The 26,497-nt window shown below is 44.4% G+C and overlaps 1 protein-coding gene across 1 annotated transcript; it reads right to left on the bottom strand.

The window, feature by feature from the left end:
- Positions 1–5,661: 5,661 nt before the first annotated feature.
- LOC139380549 (semaphorin-7A-like) lies at positions 5,662–25,886 on the bottom strand. The gene is made up of 14 exons (XM_071123302.1): positions 25,805–25,886; positions 23,331–23,470; positions 19,189–19,251; positions 18,637–18,732; positions 18,303–18,408; positions 17,626–17,733; positions 16,934–17,073; positions 16,432–16,616; positions 13,139–13,247; positions 12,670–12,871; positions 7,524–7,639; positions 7,204–7,376; positions 6,907–6,962; positions 5,662–6,096 (listed from the first exon to the last, which is right to left on the bottom strand). The coding sequence occupies exons 1-14, from the start codon at positions 25,884–25,886 to the stop codon at positions 5,750–5,752; spliced, it is 1,923 nt and encodes a 640-aa protein (XP_070979403.1). The 3' UTR covers positions 5,662–5,749.
- Between the last annotated feature and the right edge of the window lie 611 nt (positions 25,887–26,497).

The following is a 26,497-nucleotide window of genomic DNA, read 5'->3' as shown; positions in this document are numbered from 1 at the left end:
CTGATTGCCTGACACACATAATGTTAACTGACTCTGACTTGAGCTATAGTTTTTACAATTATATTTAATATTTTTTTTCATACAGGTTAGTCTCATTGACAGAATCTGTTTTTCAAGAGAACTAGTCAAAGGTCTTCAATATAAAGTTGTACCCTGACACATTAACATGAAATACATATGTGATAAAATGTCTCAATTGCACAGACTGCACGAAACGATGGCCCTCACCTGAGTCCTTCAGTTAGTTAGCACAATATTAATGGAGTCAAACACACCCTCATCCACCTGGCAGATCACTGTTCCTGGACTTGAGGGAAACATTTGACAGAGCAAAGCTCATGATGGTGACTCCTTCTATAATTGCAGTGTGGTTCTATAATTGTGTTTTACAGCCTGTCTAGACATGCTTACTTGAACTTGTTTGATTTCTCAGTCACTTAAACAGTTCAAATTTGCATATCTAGATTTTTTTTCCCTTGATGCCCAACTGCCCAACATCCCTTAGCGCAAAAACAGTTACTGCTAAAATATTTGAGGTAATGTGAATCTCAAAAATATCTACATATGTGAAAATGGCTGGTGCTATCACCATCTCCCTAATGTGAATATCATCATACTGTTAAAATTATCAACATTTTACATTAAGTAGTCAGACAAACTCTCAGAACTCACCTTAAGATGAAATATTAGTGAACCAATTCAGCCCTTCAGTTACCAGTTTTCAACAACACATTAACATGTGTTGTCAGTGACTGACCGTGAAGGAAGAAGACCAGCCCTTTAAGTCTTATTTTCCACATTGCTCTGTATGTAAGCGCTCAGGAATGTGGAATGTGGGGGATAAAGCCATTCCCTTTCCTGCAGGCAGTGCTTGACTTGTTCAGGAGTACCGGCACCTCAAATGGGGGTGTTAAAAAGTGAATGACAGCCCATAACAAATGCAAGCTGTCTTGTAAGATCTTGTTATTAATCATAAGTGATCCATCACCATGTCAAGCCAAGTATCCTTTGGGGGAAAAGGTAGAAAGTGATGGATAGAAAATGAGCTTACAGTGAGTTGGCAAAAATAGTATGTCCTAGAATGTCCTAGAATAGGCATTCACCAGTATAAATAGGGTTCATCACCAGTATAAATATGGTTCACCTGTCTGTTTCATGGTTTAAGTGATGTTTTTATTTTATTTTACTAATATGAAGGAGCATGTGGAGCGTTGACACTGAACTGTCATACATTTCTACACCAGTAGATGGTGCAACATTTAACATAGTTTACTCAATGTGGAATTCAACCATTTTGTGGTTCTCAAGCATGAATAACACAATCTGCTACAATTTAAAGTAACCCAACTTTCCACTGTGCCGCAAACCGTGCCATGCTCATGTTTTATACCATTAAGTATGAATCACTCTCTCTCCCTCTCTCCTCGTTTGATATGCTTGTCCACATCCCTTCCTCTGCCCCTCTCTCTCTCTCTCTCTCTCTCTCTCTCTCTCTCTCTCTCTCTCTCTCTTCACAGACACACATGCAAATAAAAAAAATACCAATGATATACATTTTTTTTCCAGTTTGTGAAAAAATACATAATTGGGCTACCCTGAATAAATAAAAGTTCATAAAAAAGGAAATACTGTAGTTGATTACTTTATTGATTTTCACTGTACATGTTCAGTAAAAGCAAACATATGGAGTTACAGATCTGTTACATGGACATGTATTAACACTTCATATAGACAGACATCTGTCCTTAAAACAAAGAATGGTTTAGGTAACAAAACGTACTAAGACACAAAATCAACACTGTCCAAAGCGCCAGAGAAAGGATTTAAAGACAATAGATTCACTTCACTCTATTTCTCCGCTGGCATTATTTATCGGACGGGTAAATTGAACAAAAACAAACCGGTTTAAATCTTTCTAGGATAAGGATAATCGCCCGCATGCGATATAGCCACTGTTTATGTCCACGTCATAGCAGGGACTCCTGGCTACGAAGGTGGTCATTAAATAAAGTGCTCCAGAGAAACGAAACTCCCATATCAATTTTGAAATCCATGAAAGGCCAAATACAATCAACTCTGCACAGACATGATTCATTGACCGTTTTTAACAATACCCAGTGACTCTAGGCCATCTGTCTTGGTAAAAGAGCTTGTATTTCTCTGCAGTGAGCGATACAGGTTCAGTTGCCTAATTAGTGTTGGCTAGCGTATGAGAGGCTTCTGTTCACTGTTTTCAGAGACACACCAGCTCCAGTAAAGAGAATGAGATTGAAGTGAGTGATTGGTAAACAAGAGGTGTGTGTGTGTGCGCACCGATATGCCTGTGTGTATTTGTGACATATATAAGAATATGTGTGAGTTTGAGAAAGAGATTTGGGAAACCAATTACTCAAAGTGCTAAGTGAGTGAGAAGCGGCAGGCGGCGGATGAGGCGGCACAACACAGCTTATGTTTGGCACAGTCAATATCCCGCATCAGTGCAATGCAGCAGGCAGATCCTCCTGAGACCTCGAGACAACAAACGTACAGCCACCCCCAGAGAGAAAGATGGAACCTGCAGAACTATGGCTAAAACTGTTCCAAGAACAGCATGTATGTAGCCTGTTTTCGACCAATATTTTCAGGCGACAGTGGTTTTTTGGCATTTCAAAATTTGCCACAAAGCTCAGTGGCACAGTTCAAAACACAGTAGTGGTTGTAAGATGGTGCTTCAGTACTGAGATACTACAATCAATACATGGGGACAATAGACCTGCACTTTGTTGCAACTACATTGATATTACTATGTTACATTCAACATTTGCTCTGAGTAAACCACTCCCTCCCAGCAAACATTCTCTGCCTCCAACATACTATTATTATTTGAGGTCAGGTGCTAAATTAAAAAACATCTATTGCTTAAAGAGGAATTTTGTTCCAAATCTTCCAAATATGTAAATCATTAATTTCAGTCTTTCTCCCCAGAGTATGGTGGCTGCTCAAAGTGTTCTACTTCACAAAAGTAGCCTATTAAATTATGTAAAGCGCTTGTCACAGCATACAGATACAAGTATGAAAATAACCCCTTTGAGAATTATGCATTGGATTTTCCCATTGAGAATAGGTTAGTTAAAGCAGTCAAAGAGTTCTATCATTGTATAACCACAGTATTACGGAAACCCAGAGAGGACATATGATTTTTTTTAAAGTTCCCTCGTTATGTCGAGATCAAGACATATTAATTTCATAACAAAAGTTGTTTTGTCGCGATCACGAGATAATCAAAAGTACCATGCATCATCCATTCATTTCTTCAGATGCACGATAACCACTTCATCAAGGAGCCCTGTGGCTGTGTTGATCGCAAAGTGAGGCATTTAAGCCCTGAACGATGCCTGACACATTTACAGTGGGTGAGCTGCATTCCTGACAGGCTGATCAGATTACATTTCAGCCTCAGAAGCTGATAAATCAGGATGCTGCCTTGTAGGCTGTTTCATAGGTAAGGCTCCTTGCAGGCAGATTAGCCGTCAGCTCTGTAAAGACTGATACATACAATCCAAAGTGGGTGAGCTCTATTTCTGGCAAGTCGATCAGATTCAATAGAAGCCTCCGAGGCTGATAAATCAGGGTGCTGCCTTGTAGGCTGTTTCATATGTAAGGCTCCTTGCAGACACCCTACTAGGCAGCATCCTGACTTATCAGCCTCTGAGGCTGCTACTGAATCAAATTAGCCTGCCAGGAAACGAGCGCACTCAGTCTTGATCATATACATAATGCACTGACTGCTAATCTGCCTGCAAGAAGCGGTACCTATGAAACACCCTACAAGGTGGAATCTGAGACTGCTATTGAATCTGATCAAGCTCTGAGGAAGAAATATAATCTTATCAGTCAGGAATTGAGCTCACCCACTCTGTAAATTGTAATATTATCCATAAAACATGAAGTGCCCCTTACAATTATACACATTAGTTATGCAAGCTAACAACCAGCATATATAACAAGCTAGCTAGCTAATAAGACTACCTAGCTAACACACTCACAAGACTAGCTGCATTGTTGCTTGCATGCAATTGGCATACCACCTGGGAAACAAGCCAGCCTTTCAGGTATCATTCAGGGCTCAGATGCCCCAAGAGCTCTTTTATTTTTTAACCAGGCAAGTCAGTTAATTCTTATTACAATGACAGCCTAGGAATCAACAATTGTCTTGTTCCAGGGCAGAACGACAGATTTGTACGTTGTCAGCTCAGGGATTTGATCTAGCAACCTTTCAGTTACTGGCCCAATGCTCTAACCACTAGGCTACCTGCCATTCTTAGCTCAAGGTAAGGGACATTTAGCTTGCTAACATTCTAATATATAAACTGTCAATGAGCGACATGTTAGCATGAAATGTACCATCCCTTAGTGTAGCAATCAATAAAAATATATGTGCTGATCCACCATGGGCTCTACCGCCTCTGCCATAATGTCAATCTATCATCAATGCGTCTACTCCTATTTATAGAGTTCATCTCGTGATGTTGACAAAACAACTTTTGTTATGTCGTGTTCACGAGATAAATAAGTTATCTCGCCATGACAAGGATTTTTTTATTGTCCTCTCGGGACTTCCGCACAGTATAAAACCTTGAACCATCAAGAATAACTTTCATATACATAGGCAGCAATGGTGGAAATCAGCATTTGCGGAGCAATAAAATACTTAACACACAGTACTCATATAATCACAAGCTTTTTCTCATATAGCAAACTACAAAATGCCACTAACTCTACATGTCATCTACTCAATTCTGATTTGGCCTCACCTGCCACTGAATGATGTTTACTGTACTTATGTTTATTGAAAATGAAGTAGCATAATATGAATGTCTGATACTATCTAATAAAATGATGCAAAAACGGCCTTTACTGCAGAGGACTTGCCGAGACACAGTGATGTTCGAGGATGAGCTCATGTTCTTCTACCTACTTCCTGTCAAAAATATGACTTCTTGTCAAAATGATGACACTTCCTCCCAGCATCAAAGTAAGGCTTGGCCACCTCATTCACAGTTTCAAGTCAACATAATTGATCAGTTTTGCTTCCACTGCAAATTGTGCTTAGGAGGTATGTCCCAGAATTGTTAAGGCTTTTTTCTACACAATACCAGACATTTTCTAAATACTATCCTATACTTATGACATTCAACAGGATGTTTGGATGTTAGAGCAGTATTCAAGCTTCAAATATTCACAAAGTAGGACAATCCAGTTTAAAAATAAGTTGAGAAATTGGCCTGATATGGTATTTAACGCAACTCATGAGATGTCATTTCTTGGGTGGAACAGGCAAGGTTCACAAAGCACATCTTGTGGTTTGAATCTGTATTTAAAATTCAGACTAAGACATGATATTATAGTTTGTCTTTCCATAAAACCCATATTGATGTTAATGTATTAATTCCGTTTAAATGTTGTGTATTTTCAGTTTGTTTTAGGTATTTTTTTTTGTTTAAACAGTACAGTATTGATTAGTATGGTAAGCCCATATATAATTTAAAAATAAGTGGCTTTGTTTATTTTCAGGCATTTCCTGAACAATGTAAATTAAATAAAAAAACACTTTTTCTGAAAACAGTCTCTGTGGGCAACACTGATCGCATTACCCGACCATTAATAGCAATGCTCTGCGAACCTAATCTGGGTATGGTGGCCCCTCCTCTCTTGTCTGACAGAGAGAGGGCCTTAGAGGCTAAGAGGTTAGCTTTAGCATTTGCAATGGTTACAGGAGCCAGAGGGTAGCTGCAGCAAGCAGGAGGCAGGGCCCCAGGGTGGAGGCCAAGGAGGCAGGCAGAGGCCCACTGTTGATCACCAGCCTGTAGGAGACCACCTCCACCTTGTAGCCATTCTCCGTGGCCATGCAGCGGAACACCCCCTGCTTAAGGGGCAGGCCAGGGGTGGGTTCCAGCACACAGGAGTCTCCAATGATGAAGCAGGGGTAGTGCTGGATACAGTTGTCCTTCTCCCAGCGGTAGGTGGCGTGAAAGGAGCGCACGGGGCAGGGGAGGTTAACGGGGCCGTCCGAGTTAATCACCACCTGTTTGGGGTTTGTCCTATGGGTCTTCGGAGCTGTGGAGGTTCAGATGGCACAGCCTGGTTAACATTGATCTCACCCAAATGAAATACTTACTTATGGGCTCCCTAGACTAGAGAATATGCTATGGTTTCATACCTATGGATTGTTTACGTATATACGGTAACAATCATAGGTGAGTTCAAAATGGGAATGGAAGGACAGGATTGGCAGGACTGCTGCATTATGTGACAAATGTGTGGGTAAGAGGCCACACTAATAGTTGTGAAAAAATATACAGGTTATTGTAAATTATAACTTTGCTCTCAGTTAGTAGGACAATTGTGACTCAAACCCCGGTAAACCTAAAACCAGACTAACGTGTACAAACTGACACAGAGATGCATCTATTTTTTTCTGTGGTCTGATACTTGCTCTCTCTGGAAAATATCAACTAAAATAACAGATCAAAATATAATATCTTTATATACGATATTGCATCACCTTTCATCCTCCACTCCCTAAGTTTAAAAAACACTGTTCTAGGAATGGAAGAAAGGGAAACAGTCAGCGAATATGCATGATAGCTGCACTGAGACTGCGACCAACAGAAGTAATGGAAAAAAGAAACTGCTAACAAAGACAGTACATATCCCATCATTTGTTTGGATTATTAGAGATTAATAATATGGCTGAAGCTATTGGGCTTTGAAGTGAGGGCAAACTTTGATATTAAACCACCCAATGGGTTTGAGCATCCGCTCAATTATATGATATCATCTTCTGAGTTAGGCTCTGGAAAAAAAGTTCCTTATTTCAGTGAATAAAGATACAGAGAGTCAGAGAGGAGGCGGAGTGGCACTCACCAGCAGCTTCACCACAGATAGAGGCATTGGAATGGTCCAGACTTTGAGTGAGTGCCCTGTGGTATGAAACAAATTATTGAAGGAACATCAAATTAGCATGTACCATTTTGAACAATCAAACATTTTATGTGAATGAAACAATTATCATAAAACCAAGAATAGTAGTTGGAACCTCGACACTCCTCTGCAAGAAATGATATGTTATGGCTGGTATTGATTGTTATTTTTTTGGTACACTGCATGTTTTCCATAGGTATCTGAACTGTATTCCAGGAGTGACATCATCACATCTCATACCCAGTGCTGATGTTGTATCCAGCTGGGATGGGTGTGCACCTCCTCCTGGCTGCGTCCCAACCACAATAGGGATCCCGAGACAGAATGCACTCCCGGCAACTGTCTCCATAGCGACCGCAGTCAGCCAATGGTATGCGCTGGACCTCCATTGCCGTGCCCACATAAAGGTGGCCCTGGGGGAGAAGGCAGAGAGACACACAGTGGTTATCACTAGAAGTGCATTGTTTAAATGGATTGGACTGCAGCTACGTCATAAACAAATTATTCTATGGATATTAGTGTGAGCTGCTAAGGAGTGTTCGCTGATGGTCTCACAGTACCTTCTTAGAGTCGATGGCCATGCTTAGAACAGGACCCTCATTATGGAAGAGGGAGTACTGGGATATGATAAAGGCCTCCTCAATAGTGTGCAGAACCTTGAGCACTTTCCCCTGTTCTATCAACAGAAAGAGAGAGAACATTATCAGAGGAGAGAGAGACACCATGGTCGAGCCCTGTTCTATCACCAGAAAGAGAGAGAACATTATCAGAGGAGAGAGAGACACCATGGTCGAGACCTGTTCTATCACCAGAAAGAGAGAGAGAACATTATCAGAGGAGAGAGAGACACCATGGTCGAGCCCTGTTCTATCACCAGAAAGAGAGAGAGAACATTATCAGAGGAGAGAGAGACACCATGGTCGAGACCTGTTCTATCACCAGAAAGAGAGAGAGAACATTATCAGAGGAGAGAGAGACACCATGGTCGAGACCTGTTCTATCACCAGAAAGAGAGAGAGAACATTATCAGAGGAGAGAGAGACACCATGGCCGAGCCCTGTTCTATCACCAGAAAGAGAGAGAGAACATTATCAGAGGAGAGAGAGACACCATGGTCGAGCCCTGTTCTATCACCAGAAAGAGAGAGAGAACATTATCAGAGGAGAGAGAGACACCATGGTCGAGCCCTGTTCTATCACCAGAAAGAGAGAGAGAACATTATCAGAGGAGAGAGAGACACCATGGTCGAGCCCTGTTCTATCACCAGAAAGAGAGAGAGAACATTATCAGAGGAGAGAGAGACACCATGGTCGAGCCCTGTTCTATTACCAGAAAGAGAGAGAGAACATTATCAGAGGGGAGAGAGACACCATGGTCGAGCCCTGTTCTATCACCAGAAAGAGAGAGAGAACATTATCAGAGGAGAGAGAGACACCATGGTCGAGACCTGTTCTATCACCAGAAAGAGAGAGAACATTATCAGAGGAGAGAGAGACACCATGGTCGAGACCTGTTCTATCACCAGAAAGAGAGAGAGAACATTATCAGAGGAGAGAGAGACACCATGGTCGAGACCTGTTCTATCACCAGAAAGAGAGAGAACATTATCAGAGGAGAGAGAGACACCATGGTCGAGACCTGTTCTATCACCAGAAAGAGAGAGAACATTATCAGAGGAGAGAGAGACACCATGGTCGAGACCTGTTCTATCACCAGAAAAAGAGAGAGAACATTATCAGAGGAGAGAGAGACACCATGGTCGAGCCCTGTTCTATCACCAGAAAGAGAGAGAACATTATCAGAGGAGAGAGAGACACCATGGTCGAGCCCTGTTCTATCACCAGAAAGAGAGAGAACATTATCAGAGGAGAGAGAGACACCATGGTCGAGCCCTGTTCTATCACCAGAAAGAGAGAGAACATTATCAGAGGAGAGAGAGACACCATGGTCGAGACCTGTTCTATCACCAGAAAGAGAGAGAGAACATTATCAGAGGAGAGAGAGACACCATGGTCGAGACCTGTTCTATCACCAGAAAGAGAGAGAGAACATTATCAGAGGAGAGAGAGACACCATGGCCGAGCCCTGTTCTATCACCAGAAAGAGAGAGAGAACATTATCAGAGGAGAGAGAGACACCATGGTCGAGCCCTGTTCTATCACCAGAAAGAGAGAGAACATTATCAGAGGAGAGAGAGACACCATGGTCGAGACCTGTTCTATCACCAGAAAGAGAGAGAGAACATTATCAGAGGAGAGAGAGACACCATGGTCGAGCCCTGTTCTATCACCAGAAAGAGAGAGAGAACATTATCAGAGGAGAGAGAGACACCATGGTCGAGACCTGTTCTATCACCAGAAAGAGAGAGAGAACATTATCAGAGGAGAGAGAGACACCATGGTCGAGCCCTGTTCTATCACCAGAAAGAGAGAGAGAACATTATCAGAGGAGAGAGAGACACCATGGTCGAGCCCTGTTCTATCACCAGAAAGAGAGAGAGAACATTATCAGAGGAGAGAGAGACACCATGGTCGAGCCCTGTTCTATCACCAGAAAGAGAGAGAGAACATTATCAGAGGAGAGAGAGACACCATGGTCGAGCCCTGTTCTATCACCAGAAAGAGAGAGAGAACATTATCAGAGGAGAGAGAGACACCATGGTCGAGCCCTGTTCTATCACCAGAAAGAGAGAGAGAACATTATCAGAGGAGAGAGAGACACCATGGTCGAGCCCTGTTCTATTACCAGAAAGAGAGAGAGAACATTATCAGAGGGGAGAGAGACACCATGGTCGAGCCCTGTTCTATCACCAGAAAGAGAGAGAGAACATTATCAGAGGAGAGAGAGACACCATGGTCGAGACCTGTTCTATCACCAGAAAGAGAGAGAACATTATCAGAGGAGAGAGAGACACCATGGTCGAGACCTGTTCTATCACCAGAAAGAGAGAGAGAACATTATCAGAGGAGAGAGAGACACCATGGTCGAGACCTGTTCTATCACCAGAAAGAGAGAGAACATTATCAGAGGAGAGAGAGACACCATGGTCGAGACCTGTTCTATCACCAGAAAGAGAGAGAACATTATCAGAGGAGAGAGAGACACCATGGTCGAGACCTGTTCTATCACCAGAAAAAGAGAGAGAACATTATCAGAGGAGAGAGAGACACCATGGTCGAGCCCTGTTCTATCACCAGAAAGAGAGAGAACATTATCAGAGGAGAGAGAGACACCATGGTCGAGCCCTGTTCTATCACCAGAAAGAGAGAGAACATTATCAGAGGAGAGAGAGACACCATGGTCGAGACCTGTTCTATCACCAGAAAGAGAGAGAGAACATTATCAGAGGAGAGAGAGACACCATGGTCGAGACCTGTTCTATCACCAGAAAGAGAGAGAGAACATTATCAGAGGAGAGAGAGACACCATGGCCGAGCCCTGTTCTATCACCAGAAAGAGAGAGAGAACATTATCAGAGGAGAGAGAGACACCATGGTCGAGCCCTGTTCTATCACCAGAAAGAGAGAGAGAACATTATCAGAGGAGAGAGAGACACCATGGTCGAGACCTGTTCTATCACCAGAAAGAGAGAGAGAACATTATCAGAGGAGAGAGAGACACCATGGTCGAGACCTGTTCTATCACCAGAAAGAGAGAGAGAACATTATCAGAGGAGAGAGAGACACCATGGCCGAGCCCTGTTCTATCACCAGAAAGAGAGAGAGAACATTATCAGAGGAGAGAGAGACACCATGGTCGAGCCCTGTTCTATTACCAGAAAGAGAGAGAGAACATTATCAGAGGAGAGAGAGACACCATGGTCGAGACCTGTTCTATCACCAGAAAGAGAGAGAGAACATTATCAGAGGAGAGAGAGACACCATGGTCGAGCCCTGTTCTATCACCAGAAAGAGAGAGAGAACATTATCAGAGGAGAGAGAGACACCATGGTCGAGCCCTGTTCTATCACCAGAAAGAGAGAGAGAACATTATCAGAGGAGAGAGAGACACCATGGTCGAGCCCTGTTCTATCACCAGAAAGAGAGAGAGAACATTATCAGAGGAGAGAGAGACACCATGGTCGAGCCCTGTTCTATCACCAGAAAGAGAGAGAGAACATTATCAGAGGAGAGAGAGACACCATGGTCGAGCCCTGTTCTATCACCAGAAAGAGAGAGAGAACATTATCAGAGGAGAGAGAGACACCATGGTCGAGCCCTGTTCTATCACCAGAAAGAGAGAGAACATTATCAGAGGAGAGAGAGACACCATGGTCGAGCCCTGTTCTATCACCAGAAAGAGAGAGAGAACATTATCAGAGGAGAGAGAGACACCATGGTCGAGCCCTGTTCTATCACCAGAAAGAGAGAGAGAACATTATCAGAGGAGAGAGAGACACCATGGTCGAGCCCTGTTCTATCACCAGAAAGAGAGAGAGAACATTATCAGAGGAGAGAGAGACACCATGGTCGAGCCCTGTTCTATCACCAGAAAGAGAGAGAGAACATTATCAGAGGAGAGAGAGACACCATGGTCGAGCCCTGTTCTATTACCAGAAAGAGAGAGAGAACATTATCAGAGGAGAGAGAGACACCATGGTCGAGCCCTGTTCTATTACCAGAAAGAGAGAGAACATTATCAGAGGAGAGAGAGACACCATGGTCGAGCCCTGTTCTATCACCAGAAAGAGAGAGAACATTATCAGAGGAGAGAGAGACACCATGGTCGAGCCCTGTTCTATCACCAGAAAGAGAGAGAGAACATTATCAGAGGAGAGAGAGACACCATGGTCGAGATCTGTTCTATCACCAGAAAGAGAGAGAGAACATTATCAGAGGAGAGAGAGACACCATGGTCGAGCCCTGTTCTATCACCAGAAAGAGAGAGAGAACATTATCAGAGGAGAGAGAGACACCATGGTCGAGCCCTGTTCTATCACCAGAAAGAGAGAGAGAACATTATCAGAGGAGAGAGAGACACCATGGTCGAGCCCTGTTCTATCACCAGAAAGAGAGAGAGAACATTATCAGAGGAGAGAGAGACACCATGGTCGAGACCTGTTGTTTTTTATGTATCCCGGGAACCCAGTGACTATTTTTGATTGTATATGGCCCCAGGTTTATAATAGCACATGCTGCCTTTTTCCTCTACTGGTCAATTCATCAGTGGGTGACTTATGGAGAGGATGCAGGCCTGTCCTACAGCTTGTCCTCTCTTATCTCCTCCCCACATTGAGAGGCTATTACTTCCCACAGAAGACTAACTGCTCTAGTTTGTTATTAGGCCACCTCAGAGACCCATGGCTCTGTTCACAGCTCTATCACTACTTTCCCTGTGGTAGCAACTGACTTCTTTATCAGAGCACATCGATTAGTCTGAAGCTACTTTTTATTTTATTTTAAATTCAGTCAATTTATCTGGGATTCATGCCAAAAATGCACTCTTATAATAAGCCCCAACTCATGCCTGCATTGAGCAAACAACTTGTTAATTTACTTTTTCAAGGAGACTACGTCTTCTAAAAGATAACTTTTAAATAGGTTACACCAAACGCCTGTACATGGGATACAGCTTGACGGCAAAAACACACACACACACACACACTCACACACACACACACACACACACACACACACACACACACACGCACACACACACGCACGCACGCACGCACGCATGCACGCACGCACACACACACACACACACCTGTTCCCAGGTACAGCACACTATAGTGCTCGTCATTTACTGCTAGTACAATGGCAGCGACAGTGTGTGTGAAGTGATCGTCGGTGGGCAGGTTCAGCGGAGCTCCCCCGACCGGACGAATCACGTCCTCAATCTCCGGGTGGTCCCTGATCACCACTAGGGTCTTAGGGTTGTGGGCTGCCGTGGAGTTCTTGAAGGCACACTGGGACAGGAAGTGATGTAATTAAAGTGATGTAATCAGGAAGGGAGACAGACTTAGGCTGTGGCTTTGCCTTAAACAATAATTTCACAACCAGCGTCTGTCATCTGCAACTGTTCCAAAATAGAAACACAAGTCTTCCACTTCCCCAAAATTGACGGACTCACATGCATGAGCTTATGCAATTGGCCTTTGCAAAATGACTTTGATTGGCATTACAAAAAGTTAATTCAAATAAAGTTCATTTAACTGATTCAGTGGGTGTCTTACTGTGCCAGGGCGATGTCCAATCAGAGGACTGCTGTAACCCTTCAGTTTGGACGTGGCGAAGGCCTGGTCAATGTCCTCGATGGAGTAAGCACATATCACTGTTGTGTCCCTGGTCAACCAAACAATACAACACTTAAAAGCCTTCCTTCCGTCTACTTACTTTATTCAAACTTAATGTGAATCGGAATGTTGTTAGCAATTCAATCACAGACTGATTACTATGACTCTCTAAAAGGACATAAAATATTTAAGGCCGCTCAAATATGCTAATAAAAGCACTCAAGCTCAAAAATAATTGGCCGCCTCCACAGAGCATAGCCCATTTTGATTCAGAGGGGTTGGGTTAAATGCGGAAGACACATTTCAGTTGAAGGCATTCAGTTGTACAACTGACTAGGTATCCCCCTGTCCCTTTCCCTTTCAAATACAATCAAATATTTTCCTCACTGAAACTTTTTATTGCTGTCCATGTCTATCCAGCTCCTGTGCCCCATTTGGATGTGCTATGCATAATTCCTCCTTTCCTCTGATTATGTTGTTTGTGCAGCTCTTTCCTCTCCTGCATTTTAAGCATGATACAGTCTTAAGCAGCCATATGGGTTGGAGGGTGTTGAAGGTGTAAGGCACATATGTCAGAGTCAAGGCCCGCGGGCCACATCCGGCCCGCAAGAAGGTTTTTTACGGCCCCTGGGATGATCTTGATTTATTATTAGAACCGGCCCGCAGCAAGCCGGCAGCCCGCAGATCTTTTACACGCACCAATACTACATTTCCCACAATGCAAAGGTGACGCACCGAGCAGTAGGCTGCTTCATTTCAATATTTATTGGCACAGCAGTCGTCAGCATCACAGTAAAATTAACTTTCAGATACCCATCAAAAATGGCAAAACGGAAGGTGGATACTGAGAACCGGGGGTTTCAAACAAGGTGGGAGTCGGAGTATATGTTCACGAAGGTAGCTGGAAAACCTGTGTGTCTTCTGTGTGGAGAAAGTGTGGCGGTACTGAAAGAGTATAATCTGAGACGACATTATGAAACGAAACACGCGGACAAAAACAAGAATATGGACATGGAACAAAGGCTACAAAAGGCAGAGGAATTAAAACGAGGCCTCAAATCTCGACAGGCTCTGTTCAAAAAAGCCAAATCACAAGGCCAGGCTGCTGTCAAGGCCAGTTTTATTTTGGCAGAAGAGATCGCTAAATCAGCCCGGCCATTTACGGAGGGGGATTTCATCAAAAACTGCATGATTAAAGTTTGTGACGAAGTTTGCCCAGAAAAAAGGCAACTCTTTTTAAATGTGAGTCTGAGCAGAAACACCATTGCCGAGAGAGTAGACCAGTTGTCCATCAATCTAAAAGAGCAGCTTGTGAAAAAGGGAAAAGATTTTATTGCATATTCCTTGGCTGTGGATGAGAGCACCGACATTTCTGACATTGCCCAGTTGTCAATTTTCATCCGCGGAGTGGACTCCAACCTAAGCGTGACAGAGGAGTTTTTGGCTTTACGTCCTATGCATGGCACAACTACGGGGCATGATTTGTATGAAGAGGTGTCAAGATGTGTAAATGAGATGGAGCTGCCTTGGGAAAAACTCGTGGGTTTGACAACCGACGGAGCACCTGCGATGTGTGGACACAGGAGCGGACTGGTGGCGAAGATACGGGAAAAGATGCAAGAGGAAAACGCGACAGGTGAGCTGACAGCTTATCATTGTATCATACACCAGGAAGCGTTGTGCGGTAAAGCCTTGAAAATGGAGCATGTAATGAGCATCATCACGCGCACAGTTAACTTTATCAGAGCCAAAGGTTTGAATCACCGCCAGTTCAAGGCATTTCTGACGGAGTTAGAAACGGAGCATGGTGATTTGCCTTATCACACAGAGGTGCGATGGCTAAGCCAGGGAAAGGTGCTTCAAAGATGTTTCGAGCTTCGTGAGGAGATTTGTCTGTTCTTGGACAGCAAAGGGAAAGACACAACACAACTCCGAGACGAAATGTTTCTGTGTGAAATGGCTTTTCTGTGTGACATTACGAGTCATCTGAATGCAATAAACTTGCAGCTGCAGGGTCGGGATCGTGTCATCTCTGATATGTACAGTACAGTGAAGGCATTTAAAACCAAACTGACTCTGTGGGAGACGCAGATGCGGAAAGAAAATTTGAGCCACTTTCCCAGCTGCCAGACCATGAAAGAGAAGCTCTCTACCAGTGCGTTCCCGAGCACACAGTTGGCTGATAAAATAGGTATGCTTGCCGCTGACTTTCGACGCCGATTTGCTGACTTTGAAGCACAAAAAAGCAGGTTGGAACTGCTCGGTAACCCATTTGCTGTTGACGTGGAAAGCTCACCACCAAACCTCCAAATGGAGTTGATTGACCTCCAATGCAATGATGCACTGAGGGCAAAATATGCGGCAGTGGGTGCTGCGGAGTTCGCCCGTTTCCTCCCCGGCACAATGCCCCAGCTGCGCATCCAGGCTGCTCAAACGTTGTCTATGTTTGGCAGCACATACCTGTGTGAACAACTGTTTTCTTTGATGAACCTGAACAAAACATCACACAGAAGTCGACTTACTGCTGAACACCTCCACTCAATTCTGAGGATTTCTTCAGCTCAGAGCCTTACCCCGAACATTGATGAACTTGTGGAAAAGATGGGACACCACCAAGTATCACCCTCAACCTCAAACAAGTGAACATTACTGTGCAATCACATATTTAGAGTTTTTACTCAGTTCAAGTTTAAAAGTTAAAATTTAATATTTGTTTTCACTGCATGTTACTTCTCCTTAAACAAAGTGTTGTTTTTGATTAATAGATTTTTGCACTTTATTTTTTTGTATTTCAATCCAATTATATTTTAAAAATATTTCAGTTGAGTGGATGATAGAAAATTGCTATTATTGTTTTTTCTTTGAAGTAAATTTAGCCCACTTTTGCTAAAATAGAAAATATAGTCTACTGATGGTGCCTTGAATACCGGTTTCTTTCATTTAATGTTCATGTTATGGGGATATTTATATAAAGGAAATTTGTCTTTTGTGTCTGTTGAAAATTAAAGATTACTGACAGAGCCATAAGAAAATATTGCTTTATTTATCTGATCATATTGTAATATATTTGTTAGGTTTTCAGTAGGTTCAATTAGGTTCACTAGACTATATGCGTCATTTAAAATTTTTTCAATGAACATTCGAACAGTCCGGCCCTCGTCTTGTAGCTGATTTTTTTATTTGGCCCTCCGTCCATTTGACTTTGACACCCCTGGTGTAAGGTGTCTACTCACCAGGCGTTGGCAAACAGGCCGTACATGACCCCAGTCCTCTTCTCGTGGGCCACGTCAGACAGCACAAAGGCCTGTCTGATGTTGTTGTACTGCTGGGGGGTGCTACCCGCACCACACATCACCCTGGCCTTCAGGAAGGTAGTCCACGAGTCCGCCAGCAGGTTCTTTATGCCCCCCTCGTCCACCTGGAGACGGACACACAGTATACAACAGTTGAAACTGCCAGGTTCGTTTGCAATATTACAACAACAAAGATGTTACTTCAAACAACAAACCCAGTTTTGTCCCCCCTCTGACATCATTGCACAGATGAACATCAGAGTATGTGCTACGTTTTATTTTTCCCATGAGGCTGGATGCTCATCTCTTCTGTTTTAAAAAAACTCAACAATAACAAATGTGCATGGGGTGACCAGTGGTGCTGTTTCTCATTTCGCGGAGCTCAGCTTTAATACGCAATAACCTTGCAATGCAGCTGATATAGTGATGTTGTTGTGGTTACCATGCAGATTCGGCCGATGCGCGACCTGTAGGGCTCCTCGTCCACCATGGCCGTCTTGTTGATCTCACTGAAGAAGAAGTAGATCTCCTCCTTGTGTTTCTGAGAGGCTGGCATCACTGCTGCTCCACCAAACTGGGGGCCTGCAGCAGGAGAGAGAAAGGAATTCCACCAGTGCTTGAAGTGGACTGAAATAATACTCTTTATATTTGGGAGCTGGTACTCATCACTATTTAACAGGCACTATGTTATAAACACTAATACTCAATCAGGTAGTAAAACATTTGAGGCCAGTGAGCACCAGGCCAACTCAGTCACTGGTTGTAACTATCTGGGCCCATTTCAAACTAATGCATTTCATTCTAGTAGGGCCATCTAGTGTGTACGGAGATAAAGGTGTATTTAAAAAATACATTGTGATAAAAGTGTTTGCTTGGAAGTTTCATAGGCTAATAAAGACTTCCAGTACATAATGCAGGGAGTTAAAACATTGTATGACTATCACAACTGTGAACTTAACTTATGATCTTTAAAATGAAAGAATTCATAGGGATTACATTTCTGCATGCAGCATGTTACAGTTAGTTACAAGATATTAGATCATATAGACTTGCTATTTCCATGCTCCTCCATTCCAGTGCCTCATGCAGCTCTCCTACATCATTATAGTTCCATGTTGCTCTCATCCCACTCACTCTGCAGCCACTTGGTCTCAGTCTTCAGGAGCTTCTGAGTGCCGTAGGTCCGGCGGATAGAGCCAGGGTGACGCCCCACTGCTGACAGAGCAGAGTATAGATTCCCATCTGAGAGCGAGAGGGGGGGGGGGGTAAAGATAAAGAGGAGAGAGGGAGAGAGGGAGAAACAGAAGTTAGAGGGAGAGATAAAAACTAAGTCAACAGAAGACAGCTGACTGCGCCAACACCCTCCCATAACCGTATTACAATTACCCCACTTAGGGCACTGTCTCCATAGCAATAAGGGAGGTCATTTGGATCATGACATTAATGGTTCAATGAGAACTGAACGTTATCAGAATGCTGCCCCACTCTAGCAAATGGCTCATTGGTTCATCACTCCAGTCCAGCCTGGTCTACGCTATCACAGAACCTGCTATACAAAGTAACCTTGCCATGATTCCGATAATACTGTGAGTTACAGCTTTGCTACATGTCGTGAACCATCTGTAGTACTATAGTACCATTTTAAACAGATCTCCTATCCCATACCAAAGCCAATGTTGAGGATCTGATTGGTCTGTATAATTATGAACATAATGGCTGGATGGAGGGGTGAGGGATGGGTTTGGTATTGTGCCAATAGCAGAGTTTCTATGGATGTTTGGCTGGAGTGTCTGTCTGTCCTCTCATCGTACCTGCGGACAGACTGACAGACCTCTGGGAGGGGTAGGGAGGGGAGATGTCAGAGGCTGGTGCCATCTGTCCATTGGTGGGGGCGTCAGTCAGCACAGTGTCATTTACCTATGGAGAGGAAATTACATCACAACCTCACAAGTCATATCCTGAATGCTCTTACCTCCTTGTATACAGTACAAATAGAGACATAAGTTAAAGTTTTTTATTGAACACTATTACCAACTTTTATAAAAGTGATACAGGAGATAAGTAAGATGAAAGTGTGACCGTTGTGAGAACACTAAACACATGTTGAAGACAATAGCTATTCTATTCATCATCATGTCATCTTACCAGCAGCCAGCATTTGGGGGTTCCTGCATTTGTCCCGCATACCACAAAAGTGTCATTGACTTTCTGAATGACTGTTATGAAATTGTCACACTCCAACTGTATCAGAGAGAGAGAGAGAGAGAGAGAGAGAGAGAGAGAGAGAGAGAGAGAGAGAGAGAGAGAGAGAGAGAGAGAGAGAGAGAGAGAATATTGGAACTGATCCATTTTCCCTAATTTGGCAGATAGCGCAACAATTACCTCTGCAGTACTGAGGGAATGCATTGTCTGCATAACTTCATATGCATTGCATCACTTATTCATTAAGTACAGTGGCAGGACTTTTATCTCAAGAGAAACTTCCAGATGTAATTTGTGTCTGAATACCAAATACAGCATTGTACCGTTCCCCTGTCCCAACCTTTAACCTTTGGGACAGTTTCTACTGGTGTCGATATCATGTTGATATTATGTCTCTGTTTAATTAATATTCTCAGTAGCAACAAACTTTCCTCACTGTAATGATGGTGATAATGATGACGAAGATTGATGATGAGGATGATGGTGGTGACCCACCTTTGGTGGGTCTGATTTGGCGATGCAAGCTGCCTTTGCGTTTTCATCGGTTACCACAGGGATCTGTAATAATATAAGATACATTCCAGTATGTCATACAATTTATCCATAACTCGTATGCAAATTAGGCCTTTTCAAATACTCAATTAACTGCAATCAAATTCAGTGCTGATTGAAAATGACAAAAGTCTGGTCCTGTACCATAAACGAACAAAGGGAGGATTACTTTACTGTCTCTAATATTTGATCAACTAAGCGTAACTATAGGGCACAGACAATCAAAAGTCACAACACAAATGATAGGCTACCTTCTGCTCATGTTTGTCGAGTCAACGTTGACATTATTAGCTCAGTGTATTATCTTTATTGTATTGCGGTATCCCAGGAGGTCTACCCCGAGGGGTGGTAATGGAGGGGAGGTACGTGATGCGACGCTGGCTCCCTCTGCTGGGAGTATGCGAGCTGGGCACACCGACACAGATAGCTCCAAGTGGAGGTAATTAGTGGAAAGTGCCAACCAGCCGTGGAGGCCAAATAAAAGGAGCACTGTGGCACACCACGAGGGAGAGACCGACACCGAGCAAAAGCAGAGAAGAAGGACTGAGCCAAACCTAAGTGAATTTTCTTTGTTATGTTTATTTTCTGTCTTAGTAAAGTTGTTTTGCGGACATAAACCTCCCTGTCTCTGTGTCAATCTCTGCACGCTCAACCCAACACCCCACGGTTTACCACATACGGTGGAGAATGTGGGCAACTCAGTAGCTTTAGGTGCAGTGGGGTCAAGTGTACAGAGATTTCCATGGAGGAGCTGGTGGCTCAGTTCATCCTCAGCCAGCAGAAGCAACAGGCTCTCCAGGAGCAAGCACTGGAGGAGCAGCACCAACAAAACCGCAGACTGGTAGTGCAGGTAGCCCAGTTGAAGGTTGGGAGGGCTCAGGAGTCTGGCCCAAATCAGTTCCTGGTTCAGTTAAGGGAGGAAAATGACGTGGAGTCGTATTTGTGCACGGCACAGAGGGAAGGATGGCCCAAGCCCAAATGGGCCAGCCTGTTGGCACCCTACCTCTCTGGGAAGGCCCAGAAGGCCTACTTTGATTTGAACGCTGACCAGGCCGCGAATTATGAGGGACTCAAATGGGAGATCCTGAGCCATTATGGGTTCAGCCTCGCCCGCCGTGCACAACTGGTCCACGACTGGACCTTTGACCCCACCCTTTCCCCCCGAGCTCAGATCAGCGACCTGGTGCACCTGACCAAGGGCTGGCTACTGACGAAGTACCGTCCCCCCTGATGCTCGACAAGCTCATCCTGGATCAATACCTTCGGGTCCTGCCATACGAGATGAAGAAGACGGTGAGCATGCAGAACCCCCAGAGCCTGGAGGAATTGCTGACCACTGTGGAAATTCACCAGAACACCCAGGACCTTCTAGGGGCCCGAGCAGAGAGAGGGGGACGAACAACACAAAGAGAGGCGAGGGGCTGAAGGGGGCCCGGACGGAACCAGCCGAGGCTGTGAAGAAGGAGGATGACCCAAACCGACAACGTCGGCGGCTGCTGGACCCAGATCAGAGACGCTGTTATGAGTGCGGTGAGCCGGGACCTCGCGTGGAGCTGTCCCAGCCGGGAGGAGGCCATGCCCACCGCATCCCCCAGCTCTGGGGTAACCCGGATGGCGAGTTAGGTCACCTCCTGTTGGGTGCACACAAAGACAGCTTTATGGAGGTGGAGGCCCTAGACGGACCTCCCGACTCGGGAATCCTCACAGGTCAGTTTGGGACGGCCCAGTTAGAAGACCCCAATCTCCAGAACGCTAAGGGCCAGGTGATTGCGGTGGATGGCGTACTATTACCTGGGGTAAGTGATTGGCGTTACCCCCACTTCGCAATCAAGCATAATTTATTGTATCAGGCAGTAAACCATAATGGGGAGACAAAAGATTGGTTACTCATATCCAGCCAGTATGTTAGGACTGTGTTGCAGCTTGCCCACACCCACCTGCTTGGGGCACACCTGGGATGGAGAAAATAACCGGTTCCACTGGCCCGGAGTCAAGCGTGCCATGGAGGACTACTACCTTAGTTGCCCGGAGTGCCAGATCACAGCTCCAAGGGTACAGTATAGAAACCCTTTGGTTCCCTTGCCCATCATAGGAGTGCCATTCGAGTGGGTGGCAATGGATCTGGTGGGTCTGTTGGCGAAGACCGCGAGGGGACACCAATACATCCTGGTAATCGTGGATCACGCCACCCGGTATCCTGAGGCAATCCCGCTATGCACGGCGGCAACAAAAGGTATAGCATGGGAGCTCTTCCATTTATTTGGCCGGGTGGGTATTCCGCGGGAAATCCTGACGGACCAGGGCACCGCGTTCATGTCTCGTGTGACGAAAGATGTCTGCAATCTGTTACGAATAAAACAGGTGAGGACCAGTGTGTACCATCCACAAATGGACAGGTTTCAATAAGACCCTAAAACAGATGCTGAAGAAGGTCATCGAGAGAGACGGGAGGAACTGGGACCAGCTGCTGCCCCACCTGATGTTTTCAGTTCGCAAGGTACCCCAAGCATCCACTGGGTTCTCCCCCTTTGAGCTCCTGTATGGCCGTCAGCCCCGCGAGCTGCTGGACCTAGCCAAGGAGGTCTGGGAATTGCATCCGACCCCCCCTTTGCAGCATAGTCGAACATGTGGAGGAGATGAGGGGGAGGATGACGGCGACTTGGCCAGTGGTGAGAGAGCACATGGCCCAGGCGCAACGTACCCAGGAGCGTGTCTCGAACCGGGGGGCCCAACCACGACAGTTCCAACCAGGTGAGAAGGTCTTGGTGCTGATCCCTACAATGGAGAGTAAATTCCTGGCTACGTGGCATGGGCCCTACGACATCGTTGAGCAGGTAGGCAACGTCAACTATAAGGTCCGCCAACTGGGGCGGAGAAAACCCCTCCAGCTTTACCATGTGAACTTACTGAAGAAATGGCACGCACGCGAGGCGCTGTGCGTAACGTGGACCCGGTCACAACATGGCATGCACTCTGTCGATGTTGCAATGGGGGAAGACCTCAGCCCGACCCAACGACAAGAGCTCCGAGAGTTAGTCCAACAGAATATGTCCGTGTTCTCCGAGGTGCCAGGGCGCACGGATCTCGTGGAACATCATATCCACACACGTCTGGGAGAAAAAGTGCGTAAGTGGCCATACTGGATACCAGAAGCCCGGAGGGTGGCGGACCAGCGGGAAGTGACAACAATGCTAGAAATGGGGGTATTGGAGGAGTCCCACAGTGAGCGGTCTAGCCCCATAGTGCTGGTTCCGAAAACGGATGTAAGCGTCCGCTTCTGCAATGACTTCCGGGGTCTGAACGAGGTCAGTAAGTTCGATGCCTACCCCATGCCCCGGGTGGACAAAGTGATCGACCGCTTGGGGATGGCGAGATACGTCAGCACCTGACAAAGGGGTCCCAACAGGTGCCACTGGCAGCGGCCTCCCGGGAGAAGACTGACTTCTCCACCCCGGGGGGCTATACCACTACCGAGTTCTGTCTTTCGGGCTCCACGGGGCACCAGTGACCTTTCAGCGACTCATGGTCCGCGTCCTGCGGCCGCACAGTGAGTACGCAGCAGCTTATCTGGATGACCTAATTGTGCACAGTGACAGTTGGGAGTCACATCTTTGCAGGTTACAGGTAGTGGTTGATGCGCTAAGGGATGCAGGTCTGACCGCGAACCCCCACAAGTGCAAGCTGGGCTACGCCGAGGTGGAGTACCTGGGCTATCAGATCGGGAGGGAAAATGTGAAACCCCAATAAAAATACATTTAAAAAATAAAATAAAGTAAAGTAGTAAAGTTGTTTTTGCGGACTAAAACCTCCTTGTCTCTGTGTCAATCTCTGCACGCTCAACCCAACACCCCACGGTTTACCACAGTATGTTGACCTCATAAGCCCACATTATATAATCACTTCCTTTTCCGATTGGACAGAGATGAGATCTGCTCTATAAATGTATGCATGACCCATCTCGAGGCTGTTGAACTAGGTCGACAGCTGCTGCCTCCTCTTTAAGCCAGTCTCCTGTGCCTGCATTGGGTTACTGTGTCACCACCACCGAGTATCTCTGTTCATCTCTATGGTTACCAGCAACTCACCTGCAGGTCGCGGACCCCCCTGTCAGTGAAAGTCAGCACGTAGATCACTGTCTGGCCCCCCACGTACAGCACATTTGTGCCCTCCTGGTGGTACACTGACATGTAGTTCTCCGGTTTCGAGAAGTGGTACCTGGCCGGCTCTGTGGGCCATATCAAAGTAAATTAGGAGAAGGTGTTGTTACAAAGTCGTTATATGATATACCAGTAGATCAGTGTCGTTCATTAATTGGATTTAACAAGAATGTATTAATTGAGCTTTGGTGTGGTCATGTAATGTCTAAAATAAAATTCAAAAAGCTGCCAGTCTACCTTTTGGCCCAAGTCTTTTAGTTTTGATATGAGGCTAAAGCTGTACAGATCAGAGAGAGAGTCTGTACTGAAATGTAATTGGTTGCCATGGTTAAGGTCAATTTACCCTTGGGACTCCTATTCCTACAGGCACAAGCAAATCTGACACTAGTGTGTCTACCAATTCAGTGACTGACGTTCTCAATGATACAGGAAAGTAGACCACAATTTCCTCAATTGGCCGACAAAAGAGTGGTAAATGGCGCTGTCCCAGGTGTTGACTTAGGCTTCAGTAATTTAAACGTCCATGTTGAGAGGAATGTAATGCTTCATCAATTTAATCTTTCTGTTTTGACATGTCTCTGTCGGGTACACTAAGACTGAATGTCGTTAACATGACATCCCTTTATAGGTTTGTATAATATAAGTTTGATATGTCAAAAAAATACACCATGTTGTTCTGTATTTGACTGCTGATCTGCCAAGAGGAATACTGTCCTTTACACCTGTAACGACTATAGCGTCCGAGCATCTTGTGAATATATAAAACCACTGTGCAAGGTGTGAGGCATGAGTTTGGAATTATAATTGTTAGTTTGCTGCGCGGAATTCTCATAAATATGAATTGGGTTGTGAGGATGGATGTGTGCGCGTGCGCGTGTTTGCGCGCGCTTGTGTTCGCGTGTGTTAATGAGGTCCTGGAGCTAATGCTGCTGCTCTGTCCTCAACAAGCCACAGCTACTGCAGTACCTACCATCAACGCGTCAGCTCGTGCACCTGCATTGCAGTTCTGCAGCGCGAGCTAAGTATTCACCATACTGCTGGGTTTTAACTGTAATGTAGTGGTTTTGTAATACGTTCACTGACATTGTGTGTTTAAGTAAACTTAATGACATTACATGCAGAGCTCCTCAGCACTATTTTCAATTAGCACGTATCATTTAGCCTTATATTCTGTTTTGTAGACCAAATGAGGTGTAGATCAGAATAAATATCCGGGCATTGATCACAAATAACAGCTGTCTGATTGGTAAACAACACCAGGACTGCGTTTCCATGACAACTGGCAAATGTCTACCCACTGCGCTAGGTTGAACCTCACACATGGATTATTAATGACCGAAATGCCAAAACGTGCAAAACTGCGAGCCTGTCAAAACACGTAAAGGACCAATGCAGCCGAATTTGGTGATGGTGACTTCACCAGGCAGGCTAAAATTCCATCCCACCAAACGGCCTTTTTAAACAGGTCTTACACTAAAGGGGCATTATAAACCTTTTTATTTTTTTATTTTTTACAATTTCACAGTATTATTCCAACCTCATATTGTGGAAATATATATAAAACACAGGCAAAACATGTTTGACTGCACTGGGCCTTTAACATACAGCCTCGGCATTGACATGCTGATGTGCGCTCTGAATTCAAGATTAGATGTCTTCGTAGGAGTGGGTCACTATTGTATAGGACAGGCTACCCGAATAATCAACGCCTAAATAGCAATAATAGGCTATCTTAATTAAGCTAGTTTCTTGTAAAACACAATTGGTTCTGAATAATTCCATCGTTCCCGCTGCCATAAACCTGTTCCAAACGTATGAACACTTATGTCCCTTCCATTTCATTACAATGGAATAGGCAACTGGGCCTAAATTATCCCACATGAAGATTAATCTAATCTAATACACAGTGCTTAATTTATTCCATTTAATCTAATACAAATTGCTTATTTTATTTCCTTTAGTTGAGAACTGGGACGCATAAACAATTTGACAAATCGGCTATTCAAATTATACAATTATACCAAGTCCAACATGTTTTCTCTCTCATCACATTATTTGCGTTTCTCTGAGATCCGTTCTCATTGACACAATGCCTATCATTCTGTCAATTTAATATAGCCTACTATCATTATTAGGCTACATTTCTATTTTGTTGGTATAGCCTGTTTTGTGGAACATTTTACATGATTGTCTGCCTTGAATCATGCATGATGGCATGCATGTATAAACGCGTGATTAGGAAAGTGATCCACTACTTTGATTTTCAAGTAGACTACAGTCTATTGCTCATTGTTAATCTAACTATTTCCATGGAGGAAAAAACAAGGTTCTCGCACATACCCTAATACACAGACAGGGCGTATCTGACCACTCTAAACGCAAATAGCTAAATTAGCACATACCTTTTACAATGAATTTCAGCCGAGGTGACTTTTCGGCAAAAACCATGGAAAAAACGGTCGCCAATATGATATAATTCATCATTCCACGTTCTCAATGTGCCCGAACCCTTTCATGCGTGAATTCCAAAACTCTCTAATAGTTTGACCACACCGCTTGCGTCGCGTGCGCGAGTTTTGCAAAATACATTTAGAAATCTATGTTATTCAATTATTGTACCCACACTGCTCAGCGCGTCAACGAGCGTCTGCGTTGCCAAGGGCTAAAATATAACTTCTTTCTATTTCTGATGCAGCGTGCAATATATTGGTTATACCCACATGGGTGATTGAAAGAAGAACTGTGTTGCAGGTCAGTGTAGCAATACTATGAAAGTTTAGATGCCAATCTCCATTTAAATTCAAAGATGAAAAAGCCTGGCAGGAGGAGAGATGACTAGAAATTATTTGGTTGACTGTTTTATGTGTGGATTAATTGTCGGAGTAGAGGACCTTGTGCATTTCAGGTAAAATAACAACGCAATGTTTATATCCCAGGACAAATTAGCTAGCAAATGCAAGCTAGCGAGCTAAATTGCCACAAAGGTTTAATGCTTTTCGACCTGTTCCCAAATTAATGCAATTGGTTCAGAGTTTGTTTTGATATTTTAACTTGCGTGTGTCGCAATCGCGTTTGGTGTAGGAGGACAAAATAAA

This window comes from Oncorhynchus clarkii, chromosome 2, assembly GCF_045791955.1.
Source record: "Oncorhynchus clarkii lewisi isolate Uvic-CL-2024 chromosome 2, UVic_Ocla_1.0, whole genome shotgun sequence".
NCBI lineage: Eukaryota > Metazoa > Chordata > Actinopteri > Salmoniformes > Salmonidae > Oncorhynchus > Oncorhynchus clarkii.
Note: the sequence above shows the minus strand (reverse complement) of the source record. Positions and strands in the feature narration are given on the sequence as shown.